General features: G+C 46.7%; 1 protein-coding gene across 5 annotated transcripts in view; it reads left to right on the forward strand.

Moving 5' to 3' along the window:
• Window positions 1-26,086, forward strand: part of daam2 (dishevelled associated activator of morphogenesis 2) — a 114,054-nt gene that overhangs the window by 43,144 nt on the left and 44,824 nt on the right. For all 5 annotated transcript variants that reach the window (XM_079262241.1, XM_079262240.1, XM_079262243.1 and 2 more), the window contains exon 3: window positions 7,422-7,511. In XM_079262241.1, coding sequence (XP_079118367.1) covers window positions 7,422-7,511 — 90 coding nt within the window. The remainder of the gene's footprint in view (window positions 1-7,421; window positions 7,512-26,086) is intronic.

The following is a 26,086-nucleotide window of genomic DNA, read 5'->3' on the forward strand; positions in this document are numbered from 1 at the left end:
ACGGTGGAGTTTCAACTGTTTCTTTCCACCGCTGCTTCAAGGTTTGCACGCATAGTTGATATATAGGCCATGTGCGAAGTCTGCCGGTGCACCAGGGACACTGACAGATTTATTTTTGTTTGTCAAGGCCGTTCCATGCTAATAAGTTTCACCATTAAACCAGGAATGGCTCTCAGAGTTGGCTAATTGAAAGTTGGTTCTCCTCAATCATTCTGGTTCTTGGGTTCATTTCTCATTGGTGGCAGCTCGGTAAACCCAAATGAGCTTTTTTGTTTCTACAAAGAGAAGCCAAGTGTGAGGTTGTTTAGGGACAGTCAGGCTGGCATTTACAAGTTTCGGCTGATAACGCTGAGCGTTTACTGTGGAAAGGTCTGCATATGGTCACAATCTGTCGACACGTTTACAAGCGTCCAAACCGAGCTACTACCACAGCGTCACCGAGCTTCTCTCTGCGAGAGCCAGCAGCCGAGCTCAACATCTGGGAGCTGTTCTTCCTTTTTTAATATTTAAAAATGCAAATTTAAGTTGAGTTTTTCTTTTCAGTCCCAGTTATTTAAAAGCAGGGGCCTGTCTTTACCCACCTGCAAGGATTTGCTGTGCGTTGAGAGGACGTAACGTACAGCGTGTCAGGCCAAAGTGGCACAGCTGGATCAGGTCTGCTAGGCCAACATCTGGATTTTACAATGCTGGTGGAGATTAGTGCGCATGTTCTATCGGCTTTCCTCTCTGCCCTCATTTTCCCCTGTCTATCTTCCTTTCTCTGTCTCATCATTTGGGCCGGTTAAATCCCACCTGTCTGCGCAGCGGTCCAGCTGCGGTCCAGATGCAGAGTCGGTTATTGAATTAGTCTTTCCATCCTATATGATTTCCAAATACTATTTATACCAGAATAGAAGTTCTGTTCTCAGAGTGGGGATGGTGAAATGAGCATTTCTGACTTAAAACTCCAGTCGTGTTTCCAGGAAAGTGGAACTGGTGAGGTCGAGTCCTCGCCCAGTGTTCCATCCAGTGTGACTGGACTGCAGTTGCATAATAGCACTGAATGGAAATGTTCTCATTCCTTTGGGCGATGGGAGTGAGTTTCCTTCCTTGGGTACACCCTGGGATGCACCCATCTTTCCTTTCCGTTCCCTCCCTCCTCTTACAGTTCTCTAAGTACCCTCCCATTCCTCATGCTGGGCCTGCGCTCGCTCCTGAGTCAGCCTCATCATGGAGGTGGTGGAGTCTTGCTTGAATGAGGAGAAGCTGCTGGTGAGCTACCGACTGACTCATGAAAGAACGGAGACTATGACTCATCTGAAAGCTTCTAAACGGAGCGAGCTCAGTGTGTGTGAAGGCAGTGACGCTTTGCAAAGACCAGCAAAATGACAGTTTCATTCACTCTGCGGCATGAATAAGACGTTCATCTCTGACCTTTTCCTGTTTGAGGGGAAATTACTCACATGTAGTCTTTGCATTCTGCATAAAATGGCTGTAAACTGTAAGGTGGAGGCTGGGACACACACACACACACACACACACAAACAAACTCACTAAGCCTTGTTTGGGTCAATAATGGCAGCTACAGCTTCCTGTGGGTCCCCTGGAGGCCTCATATGACTTCCTGCCATCTTGCCTGTCTTTCCGCCGCCTCCCTCCCTCTCATGCAGGCTGCAGGATATATGCAGCTACAGTGTGTGTCTGCATGTGCAGTCCTCCCAGCCGGGACTGGAAGACCTCACATGAGGAAAAGACATTCATATCCTCTGCAGAAATGCCACTTCACACATGCACGTGCACGAGGGTGGATGTCACATTTCCCATGTAGGTGGAAACTTAAGCATTTCCAGTCCGCAAAGACGCACCCATTCCCACTTCTCTGCCAGTCAGTCGCTCACACAAACCCGCTGATCCTTCAGCCTTTATGTCTGGAGAGCGCCTTGAGTCACCCTGTTGTTGTGCTGTAAATAAACTCGCCTTGCCTTCATGGTAACCTCCTGTTTTCTCCATTAGTTGGCTTTGCTTTCAGTCCACAACACTTTCTTCTGCTCTTCCTTCATGTTTCTGCTCTTATATTCTCCTTTCCGTCTCTCTTTTGCTTTGTCTTTTTGTCTCTCTGCACCGAACTGCTCTTTGTGGATGTGTAAAGTAAACATTAGCTGGATTTTTTTGTTTTCCCACTGTGGCTTTAACTCACTGCACCTTAATATAAATAAGATATTTCACACAAGCTGCAGATAATCAATGCTTTTCTCTCTAGCCGTCTTGTTCTGCATGAAGCAGAAAGTAACGAGTAGCAACTTTATTTGGAGTTGCTTTTAAAAAGCACGAGTCATTATGCAGGAGTTATGGTGAAGTTCTGATCAAGGCTAATTTACTTGTAAAGGATGATTTGTACACAATGCAATCCAGTGCTTTACAAAGAAAAATATTCAATTAAACATATTTAAATAAAAAAAAAAGGTTAAAATGACCACCTGTAAATCAAATCTTGTGCATTTTTAAGAGTAGAAACCAAAAAAATCTGATAATAAATGGTTAAAAATGATTAGGAAAAAATTTGAAATAGTTGGGAAAGCTGCAGTAAATAAAGCTTAATAAAGACATCCAGACTAAACGCCGTTTCACCTTGTTGGACTCGCACCCTGGGAACGACGGGAAAAGCTGTCGTTCACAACGTGAGGAGGAGTCTGGATGCTTCATCAGAGCAGGTCTGAGTTACATTTAATGTTTATAAGAACATCAGAACTTTATAATCTGTGTTTGCACACATGGAGCCAGGCCAGTAGTTTACAGACTGGTGTTGTATGGTGTGTACTTGTGTACAAAATGCTCCATATAGTTTAATTTAATTCTAGCTTTCTCTGAGTATGACCTTATTTGGGTTAAAGTGTTCTGGAAATGCAGCATATTAATAGTATGATCATAGCTGAGTTAAGATTTTCTTTTTGTCCATTTTGGTTTAATGTAACATACCTCACCTGTTTTATTCCTAAAACGCTTTAAAAGCAACCAACAGCTGCTGTACAGCGACTGCACTGCATGAAGCATTTCTTTACTGAATCATCTGTTCTGCAGTCAGAATGATGTTTTCTTTCAGCGCTTCCTCAGTCTGCAAACTGTCCAGTGAATTCATGAATCAGAAGACTAATCAGTAAACCCCCCCTGGAGCATACAGCATGCAAAAAGCCTGAAAATGGTTTGGTAACTGCTGATGAACATCCTGAATCACCTTCCTCGTGTGTTTCTCCGTCTCCTCTGAAGCTCTTTGACTGTTTGTTTTCATGTGAACCCACCGTGTGTGAACCGGAGCAGGTTGGCGCTCTGAGAATCAGACCTTCTGATTTTCTTGTTGTGTTTTTTGAAACTGTAACGTGATTCATTTGGTGGTTCTGGATGAAAAGTGAAAGGACTTGGAGGTGTGTTCGCCTCCCTCTCGAGCAGCAGGTGTAACAATATTAGCTTTGGTTTGGATGAAACGCCACCTAATACATGCTGGTGCAGGAAGGGGGGGGGACGACATCAGGAGACGGAAAGGAAAGTTTAGTTTTGGAAGAATGAAGGAGCTGCATATTTTTAGGGGTGTTTTGCTGCTGGGGTCATGAGGAGCGTGCACGTGATGTGGGTCTGGACTGGGTGCACGTTTGGAAGGTGGTGGGAGTGAAAACGAAGACAAGTTGCATAACTGGAAACTGAACTTCTCAAACTGGCGTGACGTGAACATTCATCCACCCTCTCCATGTCCACAGCTTCATGCTCCTTTTCTCTGCCTCCGGTGTAAACTGGTGCAGGCTGGTGTAGGCTGGTGTAGACTGGTGTAGACTGGTGTAGACTGGTGTAGGCTGGTGCAGGCTGGTGCAGACTGGTGCAGACTGGTGCAGGCTGGTGCAGGCTGGTGTAGACTGGTGTAGGCTGGTGTAGACTGGTGTAGACTGGTGTAGGCTGGTGTAGACTGGTGTAGACTGGTGTAGACTGGTGCAGGCTGGTGCAGGCTGGTGTAGACTGGTGTAGACTGGTGTAGGCTGGTGCAGGCTGGTGCAGACTGGTGTAGGCTGGTGTAGGCTGGTGTAGACTGGTGCAGGCTGGTGCAGGCTGGTGTAGACTGGTGTAGACTGGTGTAGGCTGGTGTAGACTGGTGTAGGCTGGTGTAGGCTGGTGTAGGCTGGTGTAGACTGGTGTAGACTGGTGTAGGCTGGTGCAGACTGGTGCAGGCTGGTGTAGACTGGTGCAGGCTGGTGCAGGCTGGTGTAGACTGGTGTAGACTGGTGTAGGCTGGTGTAGACTGGTGTAGGCTGGTGTAGGCTGGTGTAGACTGGTGCAGGCTGGTGCAGGCTGGTGTAGACTGGTGTAGGCTGGTGTAGACTGGTGCAGGCTGGTGTAGACTGGTGTAGACTGGTGTAGGCTGGTGTAGGCTGGTGTAGGCTGGTGCAGGCTGGTGTAGACTGGTGTAGGCTGGTGTAGGCTGGTGTAGACTGGTGTAGACTGGTGTAGGCTGGTGCAGACTGGTGTAGGCTGGTGCAGACTGGTGTAGGCTGGTGTAGACTGGTGCAGGCTGGTGTAGACTGGTGTAGACTGGTGTAGGCTGGTGTAGACTGGTGCAGGCTGGTGCAGGCTGGTGCAGGCTGGTGTAGACTGGTGCAGGCTGGTATAGACTGGTGTAGGCTGGTGTAGACTGGTGCAGGCTGGTGCAGACTGGTACAAGCTGGTGCAGACTGGTGCAGGCTGGTGCAGGCTGGTGTAGACTGGTGCAGGCTGGTGCAGACTGGTGTAGGCTGGTGCAGGCTGGTGTAGGCTGGTGCAGGCTGGTGCAGGCTGGTGTAGGCTGGTGCAGACTGGTGCAGGCTGGTGCAGGCTGGTGCAGACTGGTGCAGACTGGTGCAGACTGGTGCAGGCTGGTGCAGACTGGTGCAGACTGGGGCAGACTGGTGCAGGCTGGGGCAGACTGGTGTAGACTGGTGTAGGCTGGTGCAGGCTGGTGCAGACTGGGGCAGACTGGGGCAGGCTGGTGCAGGCTGGTGCAGGCTGGTGCAGACTGGTGCAGACTGGGGCAGGCTGAGGCAGGCTGGTGCAGGCTGGTGTAGGCTGGTGCAGACTGGGGCAGACTGGGGCAGGCTGGTGCAGGCTGGTGCAGACTGGTGCAGACTGGGGCAGACTGGTGCAGGCTGGGGCAGACTGGTGTAGACTGGTGTAGGCTGGTGCAGGCTGGTGCAGACTGGGGCAGACTGGGGCAGGCTGGTGCAGGCTGGTGCAGGCTGGTGCAGGCTGGTGCAGGCTGGTGCAGGCTGGTGCAGACTGGTGCAGGCTGGTGTAGACTGGTGTAGGCTGGTGTAGACTGGGGCAGACTGGGGCAGACTGGGGCAGGCTGGGGCAGGCTGGGGCAAGCTGGTGCAGACTGGTGCAGACTGGTGCAGACTGGGGCAAGCTGGTGCAGACTGGGGCAGACTGGGGCAGACTGGGGCAGACTGGTGCAGACTGGTGCAAGCTGGTGCAGACTGGTGCAGACTGGTGCAGACTGGTGCAGGCTGGTGTAGGCTGGTGTAGACTGGTGCAGACTGATGCCACATTTGCTCCGTGGCCGTTTTCTTCTTCTTCATTTTCATACTCAGCTTTTATCCCATTCATTCCCCTGGAAACTTATGTAATCATAAACCCATGTGCTGCACCTGCTCCTTCAACTCTACAACTGTCTTGTGTAGCTACAAATCTACTAAAACTAGTGCAAAGACAACATATTAAATATCCAAAATGTTTCTGGTCATAGCTTCCAACGAACATGGAGATTTCATCTTCCACGTTACTTAATAAAAAATCTCTGTTTCCATGAGATGAGGCTGAAAAGCAATCCTAATATTGTGGATCTTCAGCGCTGCATTGAAAACAGACCGGAGTCTGCAGTGAAACTTGTTCAGGAATGCTTCTAAAACCAATCAGCAGTGAACGCAGTTCATCCTGCACCAAAAAAATGAAGTTAAAACTCCTAAAAAATAGACAAAAACAAAGTAGATTCAGAAACACTGGACTCAGATCAGGCAGAAAAGTGGAATTCTGGTTGGAAGTGATGTCCGCTGCATCCTCTGAGCAGCAGAGAGAAGATATTAAAACACAGCTTTGGTGGTGGTGTTGGGGTATGTTGGTGCACGTGCAGCTTGTGCTTATCTAATGCAGAGTAACTGATGGTATGTACATGTGCAGCTTCTGCTCATCTCCGTTAATGCTGAACCAACATATGCTGCCTTTTCATCAACACTTGCTTTAATTATAAACTCTTAGTAGTTATTGATTAAATATGTTTGTTTTTAATTCCACTTTCTACTTTTTAGGGATATAAGACGGAAACAAAAACGTCCCACACTTGCCTAAGAGTCATTTTTCTGCTGCATACACACCCGTCACATCCCTCCCTTTCAGATAAAACCTTTAACCAGGAAGGTTTTAGTCTTCACAGCGTGGCCTCCAGCAGAACGCCGGCTGCATGCTGATGGCTCAGATCCTTTCTGGGTCACATCCAGGGGTCTCATTTTCCCTGATTCTCACCAGCTCTCAGAATTAGCTCCTGGAGGAGCAGCAGCTTGGACAGCAGGGCTTTGACCCGGCAGCCAGGCAACGGGCCAGGGACAAGGCGGCTTCCAAAGCCCCCTTTCTGAGCCTGAGGACGCCCAGAGACGTCCAGCTCTGGAGAAAATCTGTAAAGACTGAAGGACATGGGCCGATGTGGTTGGGTTTATTTATGCGGGCAGCGTAGATCCGAGTCGCAGTGATCACCAGAGATCTGAAAGCTTCTTTGTGGTTTCTGTCTGCGCGAGACCCCCTTGAAATTCACACCCTTCAGATTTTTTCCTTTTTCTTTTTTTTTTGTTTCCAAAACCACATTAATCCTCGGCTGGTTATCCCGATGAAAAGGCCCGGACGAGGGATGTCGTCATTCTCCGTCGTGTCAAATTCTTGGAATTTTGGCCCCGCCCCCTGCTCACGCCGTCCAGCAGAGCAGATGAAAACACCCCCCAGCTGGCTTCAGGGCCCCCCCCCCCTCTGTCACCAGCGGCCATCTTCATTCTGAGGGGGCCCCAGGAGGCTGACGTCATGGTAGCAAAGCCATTATGAGGAGATTAGTGTGAGCTGGAGCACAAAGCCCCCCCCTCTCCTCGCCTCCTTTCTGATTCTCTTCCTTCAACCCTGATTCATCCATCGCTCTTTTCCAAGACTTCACTTTTCCTCCCTGGCACACACACACACTCATTTCCTGGGCTCATATACATTTCAAAAGGTGCGGGGGGGGGGGTCGGTGTGCAGAGCTGAGGAGCTGAGCGGAGCAGCAGGGGGAATATTAAAACACTCATCAGCCGCTTTAAAATGTTTTCTTCTCTCCATGTCTGTCCTGACTGGATGCTTCTTCATGCTTTCTGCTTTAGAAATGTCTGAATAGTCTGTCCTTGTCGTTGCAGGATGAGCTGGACTTGACGGATAAGAACAGAGAGGCCATGTTCGCCCTGCCGGATGAGAAGAAATGGCAGATCTACTGCAGTAAGAAGAAGGTGAGCCGCTCTCTGCGCCGCTTTAGCAGGCATCTGTTCTGGTCTCGGGCTGGCCTCCTGTTGACTGGCTGCCCGAACCCACAGTTTAGATCGAAATGTCAGCCATGAATGTTCCTAAAAGCAGCCTCTTACACTTCCAGCCTCACGACCGCCCTCCGTTTCCAGCATCTCATTTCTTCGTTGACGTAAACATGTGCACATATTACACCATTGTAACCCGGAAGGGGTAACAGTGAAATCTCAAAAATTATTTTTAGTTATGGAACTATGAATCTGGGCTGTCATCAGAAGAACTAAGGTCAGCTCTGGGAGGTTAAGGGCCAGTAATAACATACACAAGAAATGGTTACTGCAAGTACCCGTGTATTTTCTTATCATGAAGTGAAGTGACAAGTGACAATATTTACAATTTGTACAGCCTAAGTCATGACCTTAAGAAAGCAACATAAATAACATTTCAAGATCGCTTATATAAAACACATGAGAAAAAAACAACATCAGTAAATAAGTCATCAGTGAACAACCAATAATTCATCAATCAAAAGACAACACAAAATCCCCAAATTCCCACCCAAAGGTCTCAAGGATCTCAGAGTCTGTAGGCGGGCCGGTTGTGAGGCCCAACACAGTTGAGGGTGTAGATGGTATAATCCAAGGGGGGAAGAAAGAAGGGAAAAGCACGACAGTCCGTAATATAAAGCACAAAGAGCTAAAGTGCTAAAGCTAAACAGTTTATGGTTAAACTGCAGCAGGGTGACTGGTCGCAAACGGGGGCAAGGGTATGTGTGTCTTGACTCCTACCGCTTGGACAGGAGGGTTATTAAGGAATTCAGCTTCCTGGGCTCGTAGCTCGCCATCAACTGGGCTTAAATGGGACCAAAAGAAAAGACCCAACCATCTCGCAGTGACTATATTATCACGGTCACTCACTTTGCACGGCTCTGTTCCAGTGACACACACCTGCTGCAGCTTATCCCCCTTCGAACCCCCGTGCCTCGCAACCGCCAGAGCCGGCATGATTAAAAGCACTCGGTGACGTGATTCACGTGCATCACGTGGCTACTGAAATCCCACGGAAAGGGCCCGAAATCACGCGAGAAGTCAGCGCGGCTCATTTACAGGCAGTGGTGGAATTAGTGGAGTTAGTTATAAAAAAGGCATGTTATCTATAGGGGTTACAGGGGTCCCCCCTCCGAATCCATGCACGTCCCGCTGCATGGGAACACTAGACGACATGAACGCGAGAGGCTAAAGGACTAGGTGCTGCAGAGGTAAAGTCTAAAATTCCTGTGTAGGCATCAGCCAAACCTTGGAACGGAGTTTGCAAAACAAAAACACCAGGGTTGCCGAATTGTGAATACTGTAATCGGCGAGGCGACCTACGTTCACGAGTAGAACGTCTTACATTCGTGTCGGACCCGCTATCAACAGCAACGTGGGGCGGGTCAGGTAAGTCAGAAGTACTGGAAGTCATAGTCTCTGAATGGTCAGAAGATTCTCCCATTAGAGGTAGATCAGGTAACTTTTGTTCTTCCACAGGGTCTACAGTTGGATCGTCAGGTAAGTGCGGGACAGGTAAGTGCAGCTCAGGTGGACTGTCAACGGGTAGACTGTCAACGGGTAGACTGTCAACGGGTAGACTGTCAACGGGTAGACTGTCGACAGGTGGACTGTCGACAGGTGGACTGTCGACAGGTGGACTGTCGACAGGTGGACTGTCGACAGGTGGACTGTCGACAGGTGGACTGTCAACAGGTGGACTGTCAACAGATTTCGGGTGCGCAGGCAAAGTCTTGGTAACTGTGAACTTTGCAGGTAGAAAACAAAGCTCTTTGTCCGGGACAAGACTTGGGTCTGCATCAACAGTGGCTTCATCAGCAACCGTGAGCTCGGGCTCAACCTGATGAGGTGGTGACTGGAGTGCCGAGGCAGAATGATGCTCACTAGCGGCCTCGGACAGGAACTCACAAGGTAATAGGAGGTCTCGATGGAGAGTTCGAAGAGGCCCTTCTTGATGTTCCGGTGTTACTGTATAAACAGGGAGATCATTGGCCTTCTTCACCACCACGTATACTGTATCCTCCCACTTGTCTGCAAGCTTGTGCTTGCCTCTTAGCCGAACACTCCGCACCAACACACGATCGCCGGGCTCCAAAACTGACGGGGTCACCTTGCGATCGAAACGAACCTTGTTTCGTTCCGAGTTCTTCGCAGCATGGCGGGATGCGACTCGATAGCTCTCCTTGAGCCGAGATTTCAGATTTGCCACATATTCAGAGTGTGTTTTGCATTGTGGTTCCGGAATTGGAAGACCAAAGGCTAGGTCAATGGGCAATCGAGGAGAACGTCCGAACATAAGTTCGTATGGTGCGTATCCAGTTACGTCATTTCGTGTGCAATTATATGCATGCACGAGAGGTTTTACATGTTCCTTCCACTTAGATTTTTGTTTATTTTCCAGAGTTCCAAGCATGCTTAAGAGAGTCCTATTAAAACGTTCCACCGGGTTTCCACGTGGATGATACGGTGTGGTTCAAGACTTCTTAATGCCGGTGACTTCGCAGAGTTCTCTGATGAGTTTGGACTCAAAATCAGGTCCTTGATCCGTATGTATTCTTTCAGGAAAACCATAATGAACAATGAAATTGTCCCATAAGCACTGGGCAACTGTTCAAGCTTTTTGATTGGTAGTTGGAAATGCCATTGCGTACTTAGTAAAATGGTCTGTAAGTACCAGAATATCCTTGACATTCGAAGAATCTGGTTCAAGGCTCAAAAAATCCATACAGATGAGCTCTAAAGGACGAGAGGTACGAATGTTGACCATTGGAGCAGCTTTCTCAGGCGGTGCCTTCCGTCTGACGCAACGAGGACAGGTTCGTATATGGGTTTCCACGTCATTTGCCAGTTTTGGCCAGAAAAAGCGTGACCGAGTGCGGTCCACTCCTAAGTGACCCATGTCATTATGCAAGCTATGCAGGATTTGGCCTCGCAGCTCTTCAGGGAGCACCAGCTGGTGAGAGACTAGATCTTCACTCTGTCTGCGTCTATACAAAAGACCGTTAATAAGCTCAAGCTTATTAAACTCTCGCAGCAAATAAGGAAGCTCGGGGAGCTCTTGGCGAAGAGTGGGAGATGGCTTGTCCCCTGACTCAAGCGCATACACCACTTCCCCAATGCTGGGATCAGCTCTTTGCTTGGCTATTAGGTCTGACGGTGAAAGAGAAGGAATGACAGGCAGACCATGGTCAACTTCATCAGAAAAAGCATCGGGAATTACGTCGGCAGTGATGGCAAAAGACTCTACCAGCGTAATGTTTACTGGATTCGAATCAACCCCGCTGTTGGCTCGGACCAATACCCCTTGGCAAATGGCTTCAACAACACCAGGCGGCACGCAAAAGTCCGTGATGTGTTGTTCCTTGAAGTTGTGAAGCATGTCACGTCCTTCCTGAGAGTGCGAGTTCTCAGGCATCGGTTCATGAAGCCTCCGGGACAAAGCGTCGGCATCAATGTTCTGCTTGCCAGTTCGATACTGAAGCTTAAAGGAATAGGTGGATAAGGCAGCGAGCCAACGGTGACTAGTGGCATCGAGCTTAGCTGATGTTAGGACGTAGGTGAGCGGATTGTTGTCGGTGATTACTGTAAAGTCTGCCCCATAGAGGTAATCATGGAACTTTTCGCTTACGCTCCATTTCAAGGCCAGAAACTCTAATTTATGTGCTGGATAGCGAGATTCGCTGTGCGATAAGCCACGGCTTGCGTAGGCGATCACGCGGAGCTTCCCTTCCTGTTCCTGGTATAAGGCAGCCCCGAGGCCGGTCGTACTTGCATCCGTGTGAAGGATGTATGGCTCTTTGGGGTTTGCGAACCCAAGCACAGGTGCGGAAGTGAGTTTTTCGATGAGCGTGTCGAACGCATGTTGGCAATCCGTGGTCCAGCGGTCTCCAAAAATCTGGCTCTGAGAGAAACATTGCCCCTTGGCTGATTTTCTGCCATGTGTTGGTCCATAGCCGCGAGTGAGATTATTCAAGGGTTTCACAATGTCAGCATAATGCTTAATAAATCGCCTGTAATACCCGGAGAACCCAAGAAATGACCTCAACTCTTTGAGAGTCTTCGGAATTGGCCATGTTTTTAAGGCATTGATTTTTTCTGGGTCGGTCTCAACTCCATGCTCAGAAACAATATGTCCCAAGTACCGGACTGATAACTGGAAGAGTTTACATTTTTCAGGAGATAGCTTAAGGCCATACTCCTTCAAGCGGTTTAGAACTCTGAGCAGGCGTCGTTCGTGTTCTTCAATGCTGTCTGGAAAAAATGATGAGATCATCCAAAAATACAAGAACTTCTTTTAAGTTCAAAGTCCCCATACATTTTTCCATCAAGCGCTGGAATGTACTTGGCGCATTCGTAATGCCCTGCGGCATACGGTTAAATTCCCAAAATCCGAGAGGCGTCACGAACGCTGTCTTGTGTTTATCATCCTCGTTCATTTCAATTTGGTAGTATCCGGACTTCAAGTCGAGTACTGAAAACCATTTTGAACCGTTGAGTGCTGAAAAGGTTTCCTCTAGGTTTGGAAGAGCGTAGGCGTCTTTTATCGTCTGCTGATTAAGTTTACGATAGTCGATACAAAGTCGGATGTCACCATTTTTCTTCCGAACCACGACTATTGGCGATGAGAACGGAGATTCAGACTCTCGGATAACTCCTGCGGCCAATAGTTCTTGAAGAGGTTTCCTGACGGCCGCAACATCGTTAGGATGTATGGGCCTAACCCGGTGCTTAAAAGGAGTTTGGTCATGAAGCCGAATGTTATGTCTCACTTGAGTTGTACAGCCAAAGTCGAGATCGTGATGAGCAAAGACTTCTGATAGTTCATTGAGCTTGCTGGTAATACGCTCTTTCCATTCTGGTGGAAGACTTGAGTCTCCAAAATTAAAGTTCAGAGGGCCTTTGGGTTCTGGGAGTTCAGCGGGCTTCACCTCTTGCCGGGAGATCACAGCTTGGCATGCCCAGAGATCACTGATGATGGACAGAGGTGGTATAAAGAGCGGCTGACCGGTATGATTGGCAAGAATCACTGGAACTTTATGTGGAGCCTGCGTTGGTAGCGTGATCAAGCATGTCTTGACAAAAAGGCCACCTGGCAAAGACGACTGGGGGGTCTCAACAATGGCCCATTTGCCACAAGGCCCAAAGAGTCTTGCTGTGCCCTCTAGTGTCATGGTGTGACCTGCAGGGATGCACAAGGGGGCCTTCCCTGGTGAATGAACTGTGCCGATTATTCCATTCGTCTGATGCCGCATTCGAAGCATAGCTAATACCGCCTTATAGCCCTGAGTTTGGGGCTGGAACGTAGGGCAACTGCCCCCAAGAAACTGCTCATACAAAACTTCCAAAGTGTTCATTCCAACTAGTACAGACGACTGGGTAGACGACTGTAGATCCGGAACGACAAGAGCAAGCGTCAGCACTTCAAAGTCACAGCCAAGGAAATCCTTATTAAACTTGACTTTGAGCTCCACGTAACCCAGATAAGGAACGGGCTGACCAGCGGCACCCTCGATTTGCAAGAGATTATCCAACGACTTAACAGGAAGATCCGACAAATAAGTGTTGTAGAACGAGACAGGTAATGTCGTGACCTGCGACCCAGTATCCAACAAACAGTTTACATCTTTACCAGCAATAGTTACCGTTGCAGTACATTTCGACCCGACCAAACCTTTAGGCAATCCAAGCGACTTCGAAGCAAACTGGGTTTTACAGTGCTGGATTCACTGGATGTTACCTTTTATGGGACATGGTTTGTCCTCCCCAGTTCCGGTCTGTCCCTCGACCGGAACGGGAATCAGTTTAACGGGTCATTAAGGCCGGTTTGATTTTTCCAGGTCTGCAGTCTCTTGCTGAACCGTTCTCGTTGCTCTGCAACACACTTGGGGTTTGGAAGGTTCTGGCATTGTGGTCTAGTGTGACCGTCTTCCCCACATCTGAAACAATAACCCGGTTTGGGTGCAGTGGAGTTTCCCATAGAGGTAAATTTGCCGGACTTACTTCTTGCTTTTTTGCTTCCTGTGAATGCCGTCGAGGACTTGTTCTGATGTGACTGACCAGGGAGCGCAGCGAGCTGTTTCTGCATGTCAGCCACCTGGTTGGCAAGTTGTTGAATGAGAGGGGTCAGGGCAGCAACAGGATCTGGTTGATTGCAAACATCAGCAACTTGCAAATTCACTGCAGCCTTTTGCTTAGTCCCCAGATGTTGCTTCATTCTAACCACTTTTGCTGCTTTGCGGTCCTCTTCTGTTCTGAGGAGCCACAATAGATCAGAGAATGCTGGAGGCTTAGCCTTCTTCTGAGTCAACTGCAGTTCCGAGATCAACGTGTTGTCCCAACACCCTCTACAAAATTGATTGAGTAAATGCTTGTTAACTTCAATTTCCTGTACTCCCCCTCTTTTGACTGCAAGGTTCAATGAGACTTGTAAACGCTGTAAATATGCCGATGGCAACTCTCCCGAATCTTGAAATGTGTCCATAAATTTAGCAAATAACTCGTCTCCGTCTTGCACGGCTCCATACGCAGAGTCAAGTTGTTGTAAATAAACACCCGGTAGAGTGTCGGAGCTCAGATGTTTAACCACATCTGCGGCAGGAGGAAACAAGCTTTCCAAAATCTTTCGGGATCGAAGCAAGTCTGAGATAGCTGGATCCTTCATGATCAAATCCACACTGGAACGCCATGTGTCAAAATCAGATTCGTGAGCAGGTCGTGGGACCTTTCCAGAAAAAACACGTAATCTTTGAGACGATATGGCATGACTTGAGTGATCGTCGGTCTTAACAATATGCTCGACAACGTACCTTTGTACATCAGGAGGGTTGATGTCAGAAGCAGAGAGACTAGAGAGCGAGTGTCTAGCTTGGGGCTGAGAAGGTGGAACTGTGAACTCTGTAGCACTTGTTGTGGTGATAGGATCTGTTGAGAGCGCTGAGGGTAACACTTTTTGTGTCACAGCAGTTGCCTCGGGTGACTCCTTTAACCTTATTCCTTTGGGTTGGAGGTCAGCAATAGTGCCACCAATTTGGACCATCATATCCTGCAGAACTTGTGCAAAGTCTTTGCCAGTTGCTTCAGCTAACTGCTTAAGTTCTGTCAAGTACGTCTGGGTTTTGGTCGTGCCCACTTCTTCTGCATAAATATCAGAAAGCGCAGAAATTTCGAAATTCATATCTTTAGTTGCAGTGAACCTATAAGGTAATCGTGGGTATAACACAGCGACTGTGGTTTGCGAACTAAATTCAACGACAAAGTTTTTATAGTACATAGACTCTTTATCTTCTATCGTTACTGTTCGATTTACTGACCCGTATTCTTTGAGAAACTCTAAAACTTCCTCATCTGCCTCAGTGCCTGTGACACTATCCACTAGAACTGCACGAGATAGGTCGATTTTAAACTTGTCGAAAACATCCATAATTGAAAATGGGAAAAATGTCTGTTACTACTGTGCAACAAGCTCCTGGCTAGCTCGCCACAAATTATTGTAACCCGGAAGGGGTAACAGTGAAATCTCAAAAATTATTTTTAGTTATGGAACTATGAATCTGGGCTGTCATCAGAAGAACTAAGGTCAGCTCTGGGAGGTTAAGGGCCAGTAATAACATACACAAGAAATGGTTACTGCAAGTACCCGTGTATTTTCTTATCATGAAGTGAAGTGACAAGTGACAATATTTACAATTTGTACAGCCTAAGTCATGACCTTAAGAAAGCAACATAAATAACATTTCAAGATCGCTTATATAAAACACATGAGAAAAAAACAACATCAGTAAATAAGTCATCAGTGAACAACCAATAATTCATCAATCAAAAGACAACACAAAATCCCCAAATTCCCACCCAAAGGTCTCAAGGATCTCAGAGTCTGTAGGCGGGCCGGTTGTGAGGCCCAACACAGTTGAGGGTGTAGATGGTATAATCCAAGGGGGGAAGAAAGAAGGGAAAAGCACGACAGTCCGTAATATAAAGCACAAAGAGCTAAAGTGCTAAAGCTAAACAGTTTATGGTTAAACTGCAGTAGGGTGACTGGTCGCAAACGGGGGCAAGGGTATGTGTATCTTGACTCCTACCGCTTGGACAGGAGGGTTATTAAGGAATTCAGCTTCCTGGGCTCGTAGCTCGCCATCAACTGGGCTTAAATGGGACCAAAAGAAAAGACCCAACCATCTCGCAGTGACTATATTATCACGGTCACTCACTTTGCACGGCTCTGTTCCAGTGACACACACCTGCTGCAGCTTATCCCCCTTCGAACCCCCGTGCCTCGCAACCGCCAGAGCCGGCATGATTAAAAGCACTCGGTGACGTGATTCACGTGCATCACGTGGCTACTGAAATCCCGCGGAAAGGGCCCGAAATCACGCGAGAAGTCAGCGCGGCTCATTTACAGGCAGTGGTGGAATTAGTGGAGTTAGTTATAAAAAAGGCATGTTATCTATAGGGGTTACACCATCACAATATTCCAGGCGGCCATGCGGTACGTGCAGGATCTGGACACACTCCTGACCCCCTGTTTGTACTCCTACATCTCCAGACTTGAGTGAGCAGCAGTTCCTTCACCCTGTTTAAGAACCGTCAGACCTCTCTTTCACCCCCCCCCCCCCCCCCCCCCCCCCCCCTCCCCGGCCTCTCGGCGTGTCTCTCCACAACAACTCTGCTCTCAGTTTGTGGTCAGATGTCCCCCAGGACATGAGGAAAAGGACATTTCTCCCCCCACCTCCTCGCTCCATAGCAAACTGAATAAATAGTCCTGAACCCCTCCCTTGTCTCTCTTTGCTCGTCTATGTTGTTGGATCAGACCCCTCCCTCTGCTTTCCACTGCATCCAGGCTCAATTTAGCTTGATGTGATTTGCTCTGACAACCTTTTAAAAAGGAGTAAACACACACGGTGTTTTGTGTATCTGTGTGCACCTGGATGTGTCCAAGTTTTGTGTTCTGACTCGTATTAAGTTAGTTGGGAGGGGGGGGGGAAGAAGAGGAGTTGAACCGTAGCATGTTTGGAGGGATGTCAGGGTCATGATGGGAGCTGGAATACAACACAGTCATACAGCAGGAGGATGCAATCTGTTGTTTAAGTGTGCTGCATAGAAAGAGCCTGGATGGCTGGAACCAGATGCAGTTAGACATGTGAACCCAGAAAAAAATGTCAATAATACTCCAGTATCAGTTATTGAATATCTCACAGCAACCGCAGACGTTTATGAGGACTGTCTGCGTGCTTGTAGAAGGCAGTGGAAACAAAATGTTGGCAACAGCTTCTACACTTTGGAACTGCGCGCTCCAAAGCCAGGTTCAGAGGTAGGATATATTAGTTTGTCATCTCTCCCCCCTCCCACATCTCTCCCAGTCAGAAATCATTTCCTCCACAAAGCTAAGGTGAAAAACACCAGCCGTGTGTCTGGGCCAGGAAACGGAGAGCAAAACCAGGGTAACGGCGAGCAGCGGAAAGATCCAAACAAACGCTGCATTCATGGGCCGAGGCGGCATCATGGAGGATGAGGGGAGAGAAGAAACAAAAAGCAAACAGGGTGCTATAATGTCACATAATATCCTGCATGTGTGTGAATGTACAGACAACCTGACATGGCTCCTACACACACACACACACACACACACACACACACACACACACACACACACACACACACATACACACCAAGAACCACAAACAGTAGGAAGGAAAAAGTGCAGCACACAGTAGGACCCTCTGTTGCTGACAGTCAACACATGACAGTGATTTGAAAGGAGAGCAGAATTTCCCCAACACACACACACACACACACACACACACACACACACTGTTCCATTTCTCTTCTCACTCACAGGGAGAGCATGCAAATTAAAAAAGATGAATAGTTTAAAATGTTTTTCTTTTCCTTCTTGTTGCCATTTCTTCGACTGATATGCAGCCGCCAGCGGCAGCAACACCAACCACAGCAGCAGGACAGTCTACACCGCCTCAGTCTGCTTTATTCACCTCTGATCCACACAGTAGAAATGCGTCAGTCGCTTAAAAAGTAGAACCAAAATGCAGCATTTTGAGACTAAAAGCCAAATCTTGTGAAGTTTTGTGAAGCAGTTCTGAGATCAGGTAAAGCATGCTGCATCTTGAGGCCACCGCACATGAAAGCAGTGTGGAAACAGAAAATCCATGTCTACCCAGTGCATCCGTTCATCTTGGCTTCTTGTAGCGTGAAGACGAACCGTATCTGAGAGAAAACGTGTTAAACAGACAGAAATGAGAGAAAAATGAGGTCCAACCTGGAACTAGCAGGTGAACATGATGAGGCGTGTATTTCACATCAATACAGGTGAAACAGAGATGGCAGGAGTAAGTCCCTGTGTTGCATTTCTCCCTCTGTGTGTGTGTGCTTGTTTTTGTGTGGAGCAGCCTGCAGGTAGGGAACACCATGTAACCTCTAATAGCAGCTGATAATCGGCCAGCGCTGGAAGCGAAGCAGGGTCTCCTGACTTCCATTAGCCGCGCTGCACTGACACACAAACACACTTGTGTTTCTCAGCGTGTCCCTGTATCACTTTTTGAAACACTGACAAACACTAAAACCCTGTTTCCAAAATAAATTAGGATGCTTTTCAACAAATAAATAGCAGATCTAAGATGTTACGTGTTAAAATGGAAAGTTTAGTGTTTTATCTGATGCTAGAAACACATTTACACAAACAGCTGGGTGGGGACACACCAGGGGAAGTTGGTGCAAACATGACATGCAAAGCCTGTGCTCGTGCACGTGCCTCCAGATTAATCATGATAACGTGCAGAAAAATGTGAGTTCTGCTTCATGTTTAATCTAATGGCCGTATCGGCTTTTACAGCCTTTAAATCAGCTTATAAGTCTGCCTTTACGTAACGCTGAATGTTTACGTTAGCTTAACATGCTAAAGGACAGAAAGCTTCAAGCTCTTCCTTACAGTTCTTATACCTCTTATACCAGTTAACCCTTTGAGCGCTGTGTCTATTTTTAAGACCACTTCTTAAGGTGACATTCCCATAATGACATTATTATATCAGTGGAACCAGTTGTTCTGACCGAGTCGGAGTCATAGAAACGGGAACGCTCGTCAGGTTAGTTTACATGTATGAATATCAGTAAAGCGGCGAAGAATAAAGATGACACGAATAAATAAAATTCCAGGCTTTCCTGCATCATAAAGATAAAGAAAATAAACCTCCATGTATCACAGTGAACATTGACTCTGCGAAGTTCAGCTCTGATGCAGCAAAGTAAAGCAAAGTCAGAGGAGACCATTCAGACAACGTCTCCATTTGCCTTCAGCTTGGTGTCGTCTGTGCTGACACCTCCGCCCAGCTGAGGAACTTCAGCTTTTTACAGTTAAAACTGCATTTTGTGTGTTTGTTAAAACTTATCAGTCAAAGTAGACCACAACAAAGGGCAGGATGTGGAGACTGACCACGTTCTTCACTGTGACGCTGTCCACGTCAAGAGCAACGACATGGAAAGCTTAAAGGGGCGCTATGATGGTATTTCTGAGCTTTCTACAGTGTTACAGTGTTAAATCCTCATCAGACATGTGAACGACACTGTTTTTTATCACCTAAACGCATGTTTGAGTTTGAGTTTGAGTTCCAGCACTCTCTCCGTTCGGTTTCCATGGCGACGAAAAACGCGTCGTTTTAGAGAGTTTTTTTCTACTTGGAAATCCTTGTGACGTCCCGGGGGATAAGGTTCGGTGATTGGTTAACTTCTACTGGTTAACAAGGGCATGTACAAATACATCAGGCGGGTGGGAAACGTGGGATAAAGTTATTTCCAACGATGGCTGGTGAGTTTACCAAAGAGAGACATCCTGCTGCATTCGTTGCTGTGGGTTGCTGTTTTCCACTTCGTTTTCAGGCTCTGATTCAGGTTCCAACATGTAGGGCTGTATGCTATGTGTTGACATTGTATTTTATTTTGAGTTCATATTAGCCTAAATTTTCTGTTTATGAGACGTTACAATGAAGCGAAAGCAGTTGCGGTGCGCGCTCCCGATGTAGTGCAGTGGCGGGAGGCGGGGCTTAATGCGGAAGAGTCTCAATCCACTCGTTTTGCCTGCAGGCTGATCTGACAGCCTACGGAGAGGGTCGGTCTGAAGTTAATAAAGTGATTTGTGACAATAACTCGATCAATCCCAGCCCTTCTGGTCTCAGAAATAAAATTAAATTAGCCTGAAATGCACGCAATAGTTTAATGTTCCAAGTGGAGTCCACACAACACCATCATGGAAGGTTTTCAGAGGTGAGCCCTCACCTGTCCTCAGATCTGGAACTACACATATAAATTCCAAGCTTTGCTCTCATTTATCTTCCATCTTATCTTTTGTAAGGAGCTCTACAAGGATCCTCCAGGCATTAAAACCTCCATTTATCAGTCATACTTTCACCAACCTGGAAGAGAGTAAATAAACCAAGTCTGGATGGAAATTTCTGCAAAGAAACCAGTAAACTCTTTGTTTTCCATGTTGAAGTCTCCTCCAAACCCCGACAAGCTAAAATGCAAAATTCTGCTCCTTTTCTGAGCTGGACTGGAGTAGACTCCGTTCTGTATCTACAGGGAGAGCAGGGAAAGACCACCTGCTGGGACTCCAACTTTCTCTTCATGTTCCATAGAAGCATCTTAGAAAACATGGTGAAACAAACCTGTATGATCCCTGAAATCATTTCAACACGTTATCCAACAGTTTAAATATGATCAGGAATGCTGTTACATAACTAAAGCTGACTGATATAACACACACCTACACACACACACACACACACGCTGCCGTCTCTGAGAGCAGCAGCGCCTTATGGCTTTAATTATGAGCCACGTGTGCTTTATCCATGTACCTTAACATGATCCCGGGAAATATTTCTCTTCCAACAAGCACAAAACTTTTCACATTTAACTAAAGGGTTAAATAAATAAAGAACTGAACGTATTACATAATCTTCCAGAGTTCAATATCCTGTCCATTTCCTGGCGCTCAAGGTGAGACCTTACATCCTGGCTCGGTAGATAAAACCTCCCCGCGGACACATGGGCTCTGGAATGTGGAACAGTCATTCTGCAGACAGGAACACGTTGTAGTGACAGCTTGAGCTGAGAAAACGGAGATAATGTCCACTTTAATGGTCATGCTTCAGCTGTAACGTGTCGCCGTAGTTACGGGACAGCTACTGAGGAGTTTAATGCACAGACTTTGTGTGTTTATTAACATCCATATCTTAGATTCTTGGCAAAATAATCAGATGTCAGTTTTAATGACAGTGCTGCAAAATGTTAAGGCAGCTTTCGTGTCTTCATATATGCTGGAATTCTTTGCATTAGTTGGACTTTATCTGCTGATCTAAAGTTCTTCAGCTTCCTCAGTTTCTCTTTTAATGTTTTCAGCTTTTTTTTTTTCCTAAAAAAACATTTTCAGTCCAGTCCGTGTTCCTGACCGTTTACTGAGGCGTGTTTTATCTGAGTCCCAACACTGACATACGAACCATTTACATTTAAAGACTCCTAATTCCATTGATGAACCAGTTTTATCTATCTAAGTACCACATTTAGATTAGCTCCTCTAAATTGATTCCCAGTTCTTTAGTTGCTCCTTTAAAATCAGCAGAAATAAAACAGTTTGAGAGACAAAAAACTGGATTTTAGCAGCAACTAGAGCTGCTAGCTGGAAACTTGGCATATTCAGCACCGTGTGCTGAAACTGGACTGGAGAAGAACCAGGATGAAGAAATGGGATCTGAAAGTGATGTCCTGAAGAAACAAATCCAACAAAGACCTGGACCAGGATCCAGGATCAATCCAGGATCAGTCCATCTGCTGTTGGCTGATGTTCTGTATTTATATTTGTGTGAATGTTTCACTGCTTTCATTTCTAGGTTTTTTTTGCAGAGAAGGCTCGAGACGTCTACTGTTATAGAAACTGATGAAATTTGATTTACTGTAAAGGAATTTGGATCAGTTTCCCAGGTGTTTTGAGCAGCATGTTTGCTTGCTAGTTTCAGACTTTTAAATGAAATGCAACCTTATGCACAAAGTGTTTTTTTAGCAGTATTTATTGCAGGTGCTTCTACACGAGGCTTTCCATGGTAGAGCTGAGATTTTTCCTGGACTTTGTGAGCTTCCAGCCCACCTCCCACTCAGAAAAGGGCTTTTATTTACCACTTACTTCAGAAAGTTAGCAGCAGACAGCAGGCTCCACAGTAAATTGCCTCGCATTCAGACTTTTGCTGTTTAGTTGGTCTCATAAAAGATGTTTTGTTCCGTTTAGCCCTTCTTTCTGTTATAATTTTGGACTCCTCCTGAGGGTCCCACTTGACAGCCAGAGTTCCACCCAGGCCTCTGTTTGCTCATGGGAACAGAGTGTGAGATGTTTAATAATTATTCCAGTAACCAAAGAAACTGGACGCCTTAATGGAAACACGTTTTCTGAGCTCATGCATAGGTTCTGTCCTGCCTAAGACCCCAAACAGTTGGACTGCACAGTGATGAGCCACTCTGCCAAGTTGAGTGCCAAGACTAGAAACACACGGTGGTTTGGAGACGTGAAAGTGTGTTCCTTTCAGATGTCAGCCGGCAGTTTGCAGCGTGGGATTGTCTCTTAAATCCCAAGTTTCCTACAGTAAAGCAAACCGGAAGCATCTCACTGCGATGCTTCAAACGGCTGCAGCTTGAACCGACGCCAGCTGAGGAGCTGGAATCCCACCCCCTGTTGCTCCCGAAGCCTCGACTTGAAAAGGTGTACGTGCAGAGACCGCGTCCAATCCCTGAGCTCAGTTCTGACTGTCAGCAAAACCTCTCAGGGAGTTTGAAATGTTTAAGGCGGCTTGTTACATGACAGCAGGGAAGCAGAAATATGTAATTTCACCCTCTCATTCAGCAGGTGCCTTTTAAAACACAATGGCTTGCCAGACAGACGGGAAATATGCCTGAACGTTGGCTGTAGTCAGGTATTTGGCTCTTTGGAGGCGCAGCGTATTCCTCCGCAGATGGTTGCAATAAGAGGAACACCTTACAGAGATATACCTGATACACTGTTGGGGATTCCTGTCCTCCTTCGCTGCAGCCCGACTCTAAATCATATTTAATGTCACCAGACATGAGGAATGTGTAGTGAAAGTGTGGAATTGCAACAGAACGACGGGGCTGAGCTGAAACTGCAGCAGCCGAGCACGCGGCTGGAACGTTTTTCTAAATACGTCTAATGAGAAGTTTCATTCTCATAAAAACAGCCCAGTCTTTCCATCCGCTGCAACAGCCTGCCGTGAACTCTGCCGTCTTATCGCAAGAGTTTAATACCTGTCATCAACTGTGATTAACGTCCAGAACGGCCAGCAACACACAAGAACACACTTAGCATCACTTGGCCTCTCAGAAATCCCATTAGAAGGGCTTAAATTCAGGAAGCGTGCATGCTGATATGACTTACACCCCTGAAACAAATCTGGTGTTGTCGTCATGTTTTATTTGTCCTGAAACATGTTGGAAATTACAGTGCTTTGCTCCAGCTTGTCAAACTGCCAAGATAAACCTTTCATTGGACTTGACATGTTTTTTAAGGCGTGTTGGCGACTGTGATTTGGCTGTGGGGGGGTTACGGAGAGGCACTTAAGTGTTAATCTGAGCGTCGGCATCTGTCTGGCATCGCGTCCCGAGTGTGTCAGCAGTACAGTGGAAATGACGGCCGGCTTGGAAACGCAAGGCCGAGCAGCACAGTGACCTCCATTGTTTTTACCTCGGTTCTTAAGCTTGGACTGGCACGCTGGCACAGAGAGCTGCAGATCAGAAACAATAGTCGCTACGGGGACTGCCGTCTGCAGCCACCAGACTTGTGTTTAGTCCAAACAAACTGTGGTTTAAAAGAAAGGAGAAACCAAACGGATCAGGGATTGGCTGATTTGGCATCTTGTTTTCATGCCAAATTTAATTTTATGAAGTTACCGTAGATAATTGGAGGGTTTTACGTCTGGGGACAGTCAGTCCAGGCTGGTTTCAGACCTGGAAAGGTCGTCTACTTAAAGTTTTGTGACCAATAAATTGTGCCGAGGCACAATATTGATTTTGATATCAGGAAGCGAATGAATGAGTTCTTGCTGCAGCAGAAATGCCCTTGAATAAATAAAGTTGTAAAGTCCAGATGGTTCAATAAGAACCTCACAAATGGCGTTTTATTGCAGGCTTAACATTTGGAACGTGTGCAGCTGCGGAGTGTTTTATGCAGGACAGCATCAGATGGATGCAGCCTTCTGGAGGTTGTAGTAACATCCCGAGCCGGCAACCTGAGCCTCCCTGGTGTCTGTAAAACAGTGTTGGCACTCCATAAATGACAAAGCGAGGAGAAAATGTTGTCTTGTGAACACAGAGATCAGTGATTGTCCCCCTTTCCCTCTTTGTTTTCAGACTCTCAAAAACATAACTGCTTCCTCTCTTAGGAAACTATTTTAATTGAAATAATGCAGCTCGCTCATAACTAGATAAAGTTGTAAGTGATGGTAATCATGTTCCACCAGAGCTAAGCAGGACCAGATGGAACTCAGGAACATGGTTTTTGTAGTCCCTTATACCCTGGTGGATTGCACCATCACACTTCCCCAGGTTGGCCGGAGCAAACTGATCTCTGCCTGAGATAAATCCAAACTGCTGTTTAGCCTGATTTTCTTTGTCTTTAGAAAAGAAAGCAGTGAATATGCTGAGATGTCAGGCTTGTATTGGTTACAGTGCCGGTTTAACTCTGTGGATGTTGAGGTTTGTAAGAGCAGAAAGTGGAAGGACGATGCTGTTAAAGCAGAAAAAACAACAGAAAACTGACTGAGACTATTTGTTTGCCTAAAGGTTTTAATCTGGAGACCGGAGCAGTGTTTTGGCAGTGGTTTGCTGAGTTCACAACCTTAAAGAAGCTTCACCTTGTTTATCATCAGTCTGTACAGTTCTGTGCAGAGATACATATGCCCAAATGTCCTCAAAAAGGACATTGATAGGAAAACCTAATCAGCCATTAAAGCCTGTACCTTTGTTTCCAATTTCTGTTGTAGAACAACCTTCTGAACATTTACTCATTGATTGTGTCGGCCCGTTGCCCAAGTCTAGATCTAGTAGTCTGTGTCTACTAACTATGATGTGTCTGACCACTGGCTACCGAGCCTCTTACCCCCTGCAAAATATAACCACCAAATCAGTGGTCAAGGCATTGTCTCAATTAATCTCTGTTGTTGGTATTCCAAAGGTCATTCAAAGTGATGAGGGAACTAACTTTACATCAAACATGTCTGCAGAGGTTAATGTGAAACATACACCATGTCATCCACAGAGTCGGGGACCAGTGTGTTTGAAGGAACCACTGCTCACCGTGCTGGAAACGCCAAGGTTTTAGCTAACAGCTCTTCGTAAATCTCTTTGTTGCTGCGAAGATTCCATTTTCTGTCTGTCAACTTGTATTATCGTTGCTGTTTTTTATAGATTTAATAAAAGAAATGGGAACAAAAAATGTCTTTGTGACAAAAAGCCTGAAGATTCACTTTAAAACTCTTTTAACTTGAGTTTTTCTTCTTGAATGATTCATAGGTGATAGTTAAGGAGAGGGTCTTGCCTGCTAGCATGGAGAATGAGGCGGGGCTGGATATTGGGCGGGGTTGAATGTCCAACATCCACCCCTTCAACATTTTGATTGGATTAACCCTAACCCCACGCCCATTGGACATCCAGCCACGCCCAATATCCAGCCCCGCCCCATTCTGCTGCAGCCGGAGGTTATTGGAATTAAGCGGCTTAGCAAACAAAAACACGGTCCTCTGAAAAGGTTTGGATACCAGGACTGGTGTGCAAATGTTGGAAATTGCAGACAATGTTCAGAAAGTCTTGAACTGATGCTCAAAGTCTTTTCAAAAGGTTGCAACAAGGTCTGACTGCTGGCAGCAACATGGAGATGAACGAGGGCAAGGTCATGTATGTGTGCGTCCGATCATGACTCAGGAAAGGTTCGGATGTCACTATAATTGTTTGGAATCATCTGTCGGGAGTTCTGGATCTCTGATCCGCGTTTCTACACACACATCCATCCACATACACTCAGAAGTTCATGCAGGAATGGTTTGCTTGTCGTTATTGTTTATCACACGTGTTGTAACCTCACCCAAAAACATTTAAGTTACTTCCGTTATCCAACAAACTGCCCTCACCAGCCATCACCGTAAAGGTCAACTGGAAGAGGTTGTTGGCAGATTTCCATCTGCTTCTGATGGTTCAGGCCTAAAATCACCACAAACCCCCAGAAGATGCTTGTCGTTTCTGGCTTAATGAAGACGCTGAAAAGCCGTCTGACTCTGATTACATCCAGCTCTCAACGCTGGGTATTCAGAATCCCCCTAGTAGCCGTCAAGATATGCAACTTTAGACCATTAAGTATACTGGCTGACATCCAAAACCAGTCACGGCGCAAGAATAAACACGAGCTTAATGCTTGCATCGTAGTGGATGTGATGCAAACTGCTGATTGTGCTCTGAATGAA

Source organism: Telmatherina bonti (assembly GCF_933228915.1).
Source record: "Telmatherina bonti genome assembly, chromosome: 22".
Classification (NCBI taxonomy): domain Eukaryota; kingdom Metazoa; phylum Chordata; class Actinopteri; order Atheriniformes; family Telmatherinidae; genus Telmatherina; species Telmatherina bonti.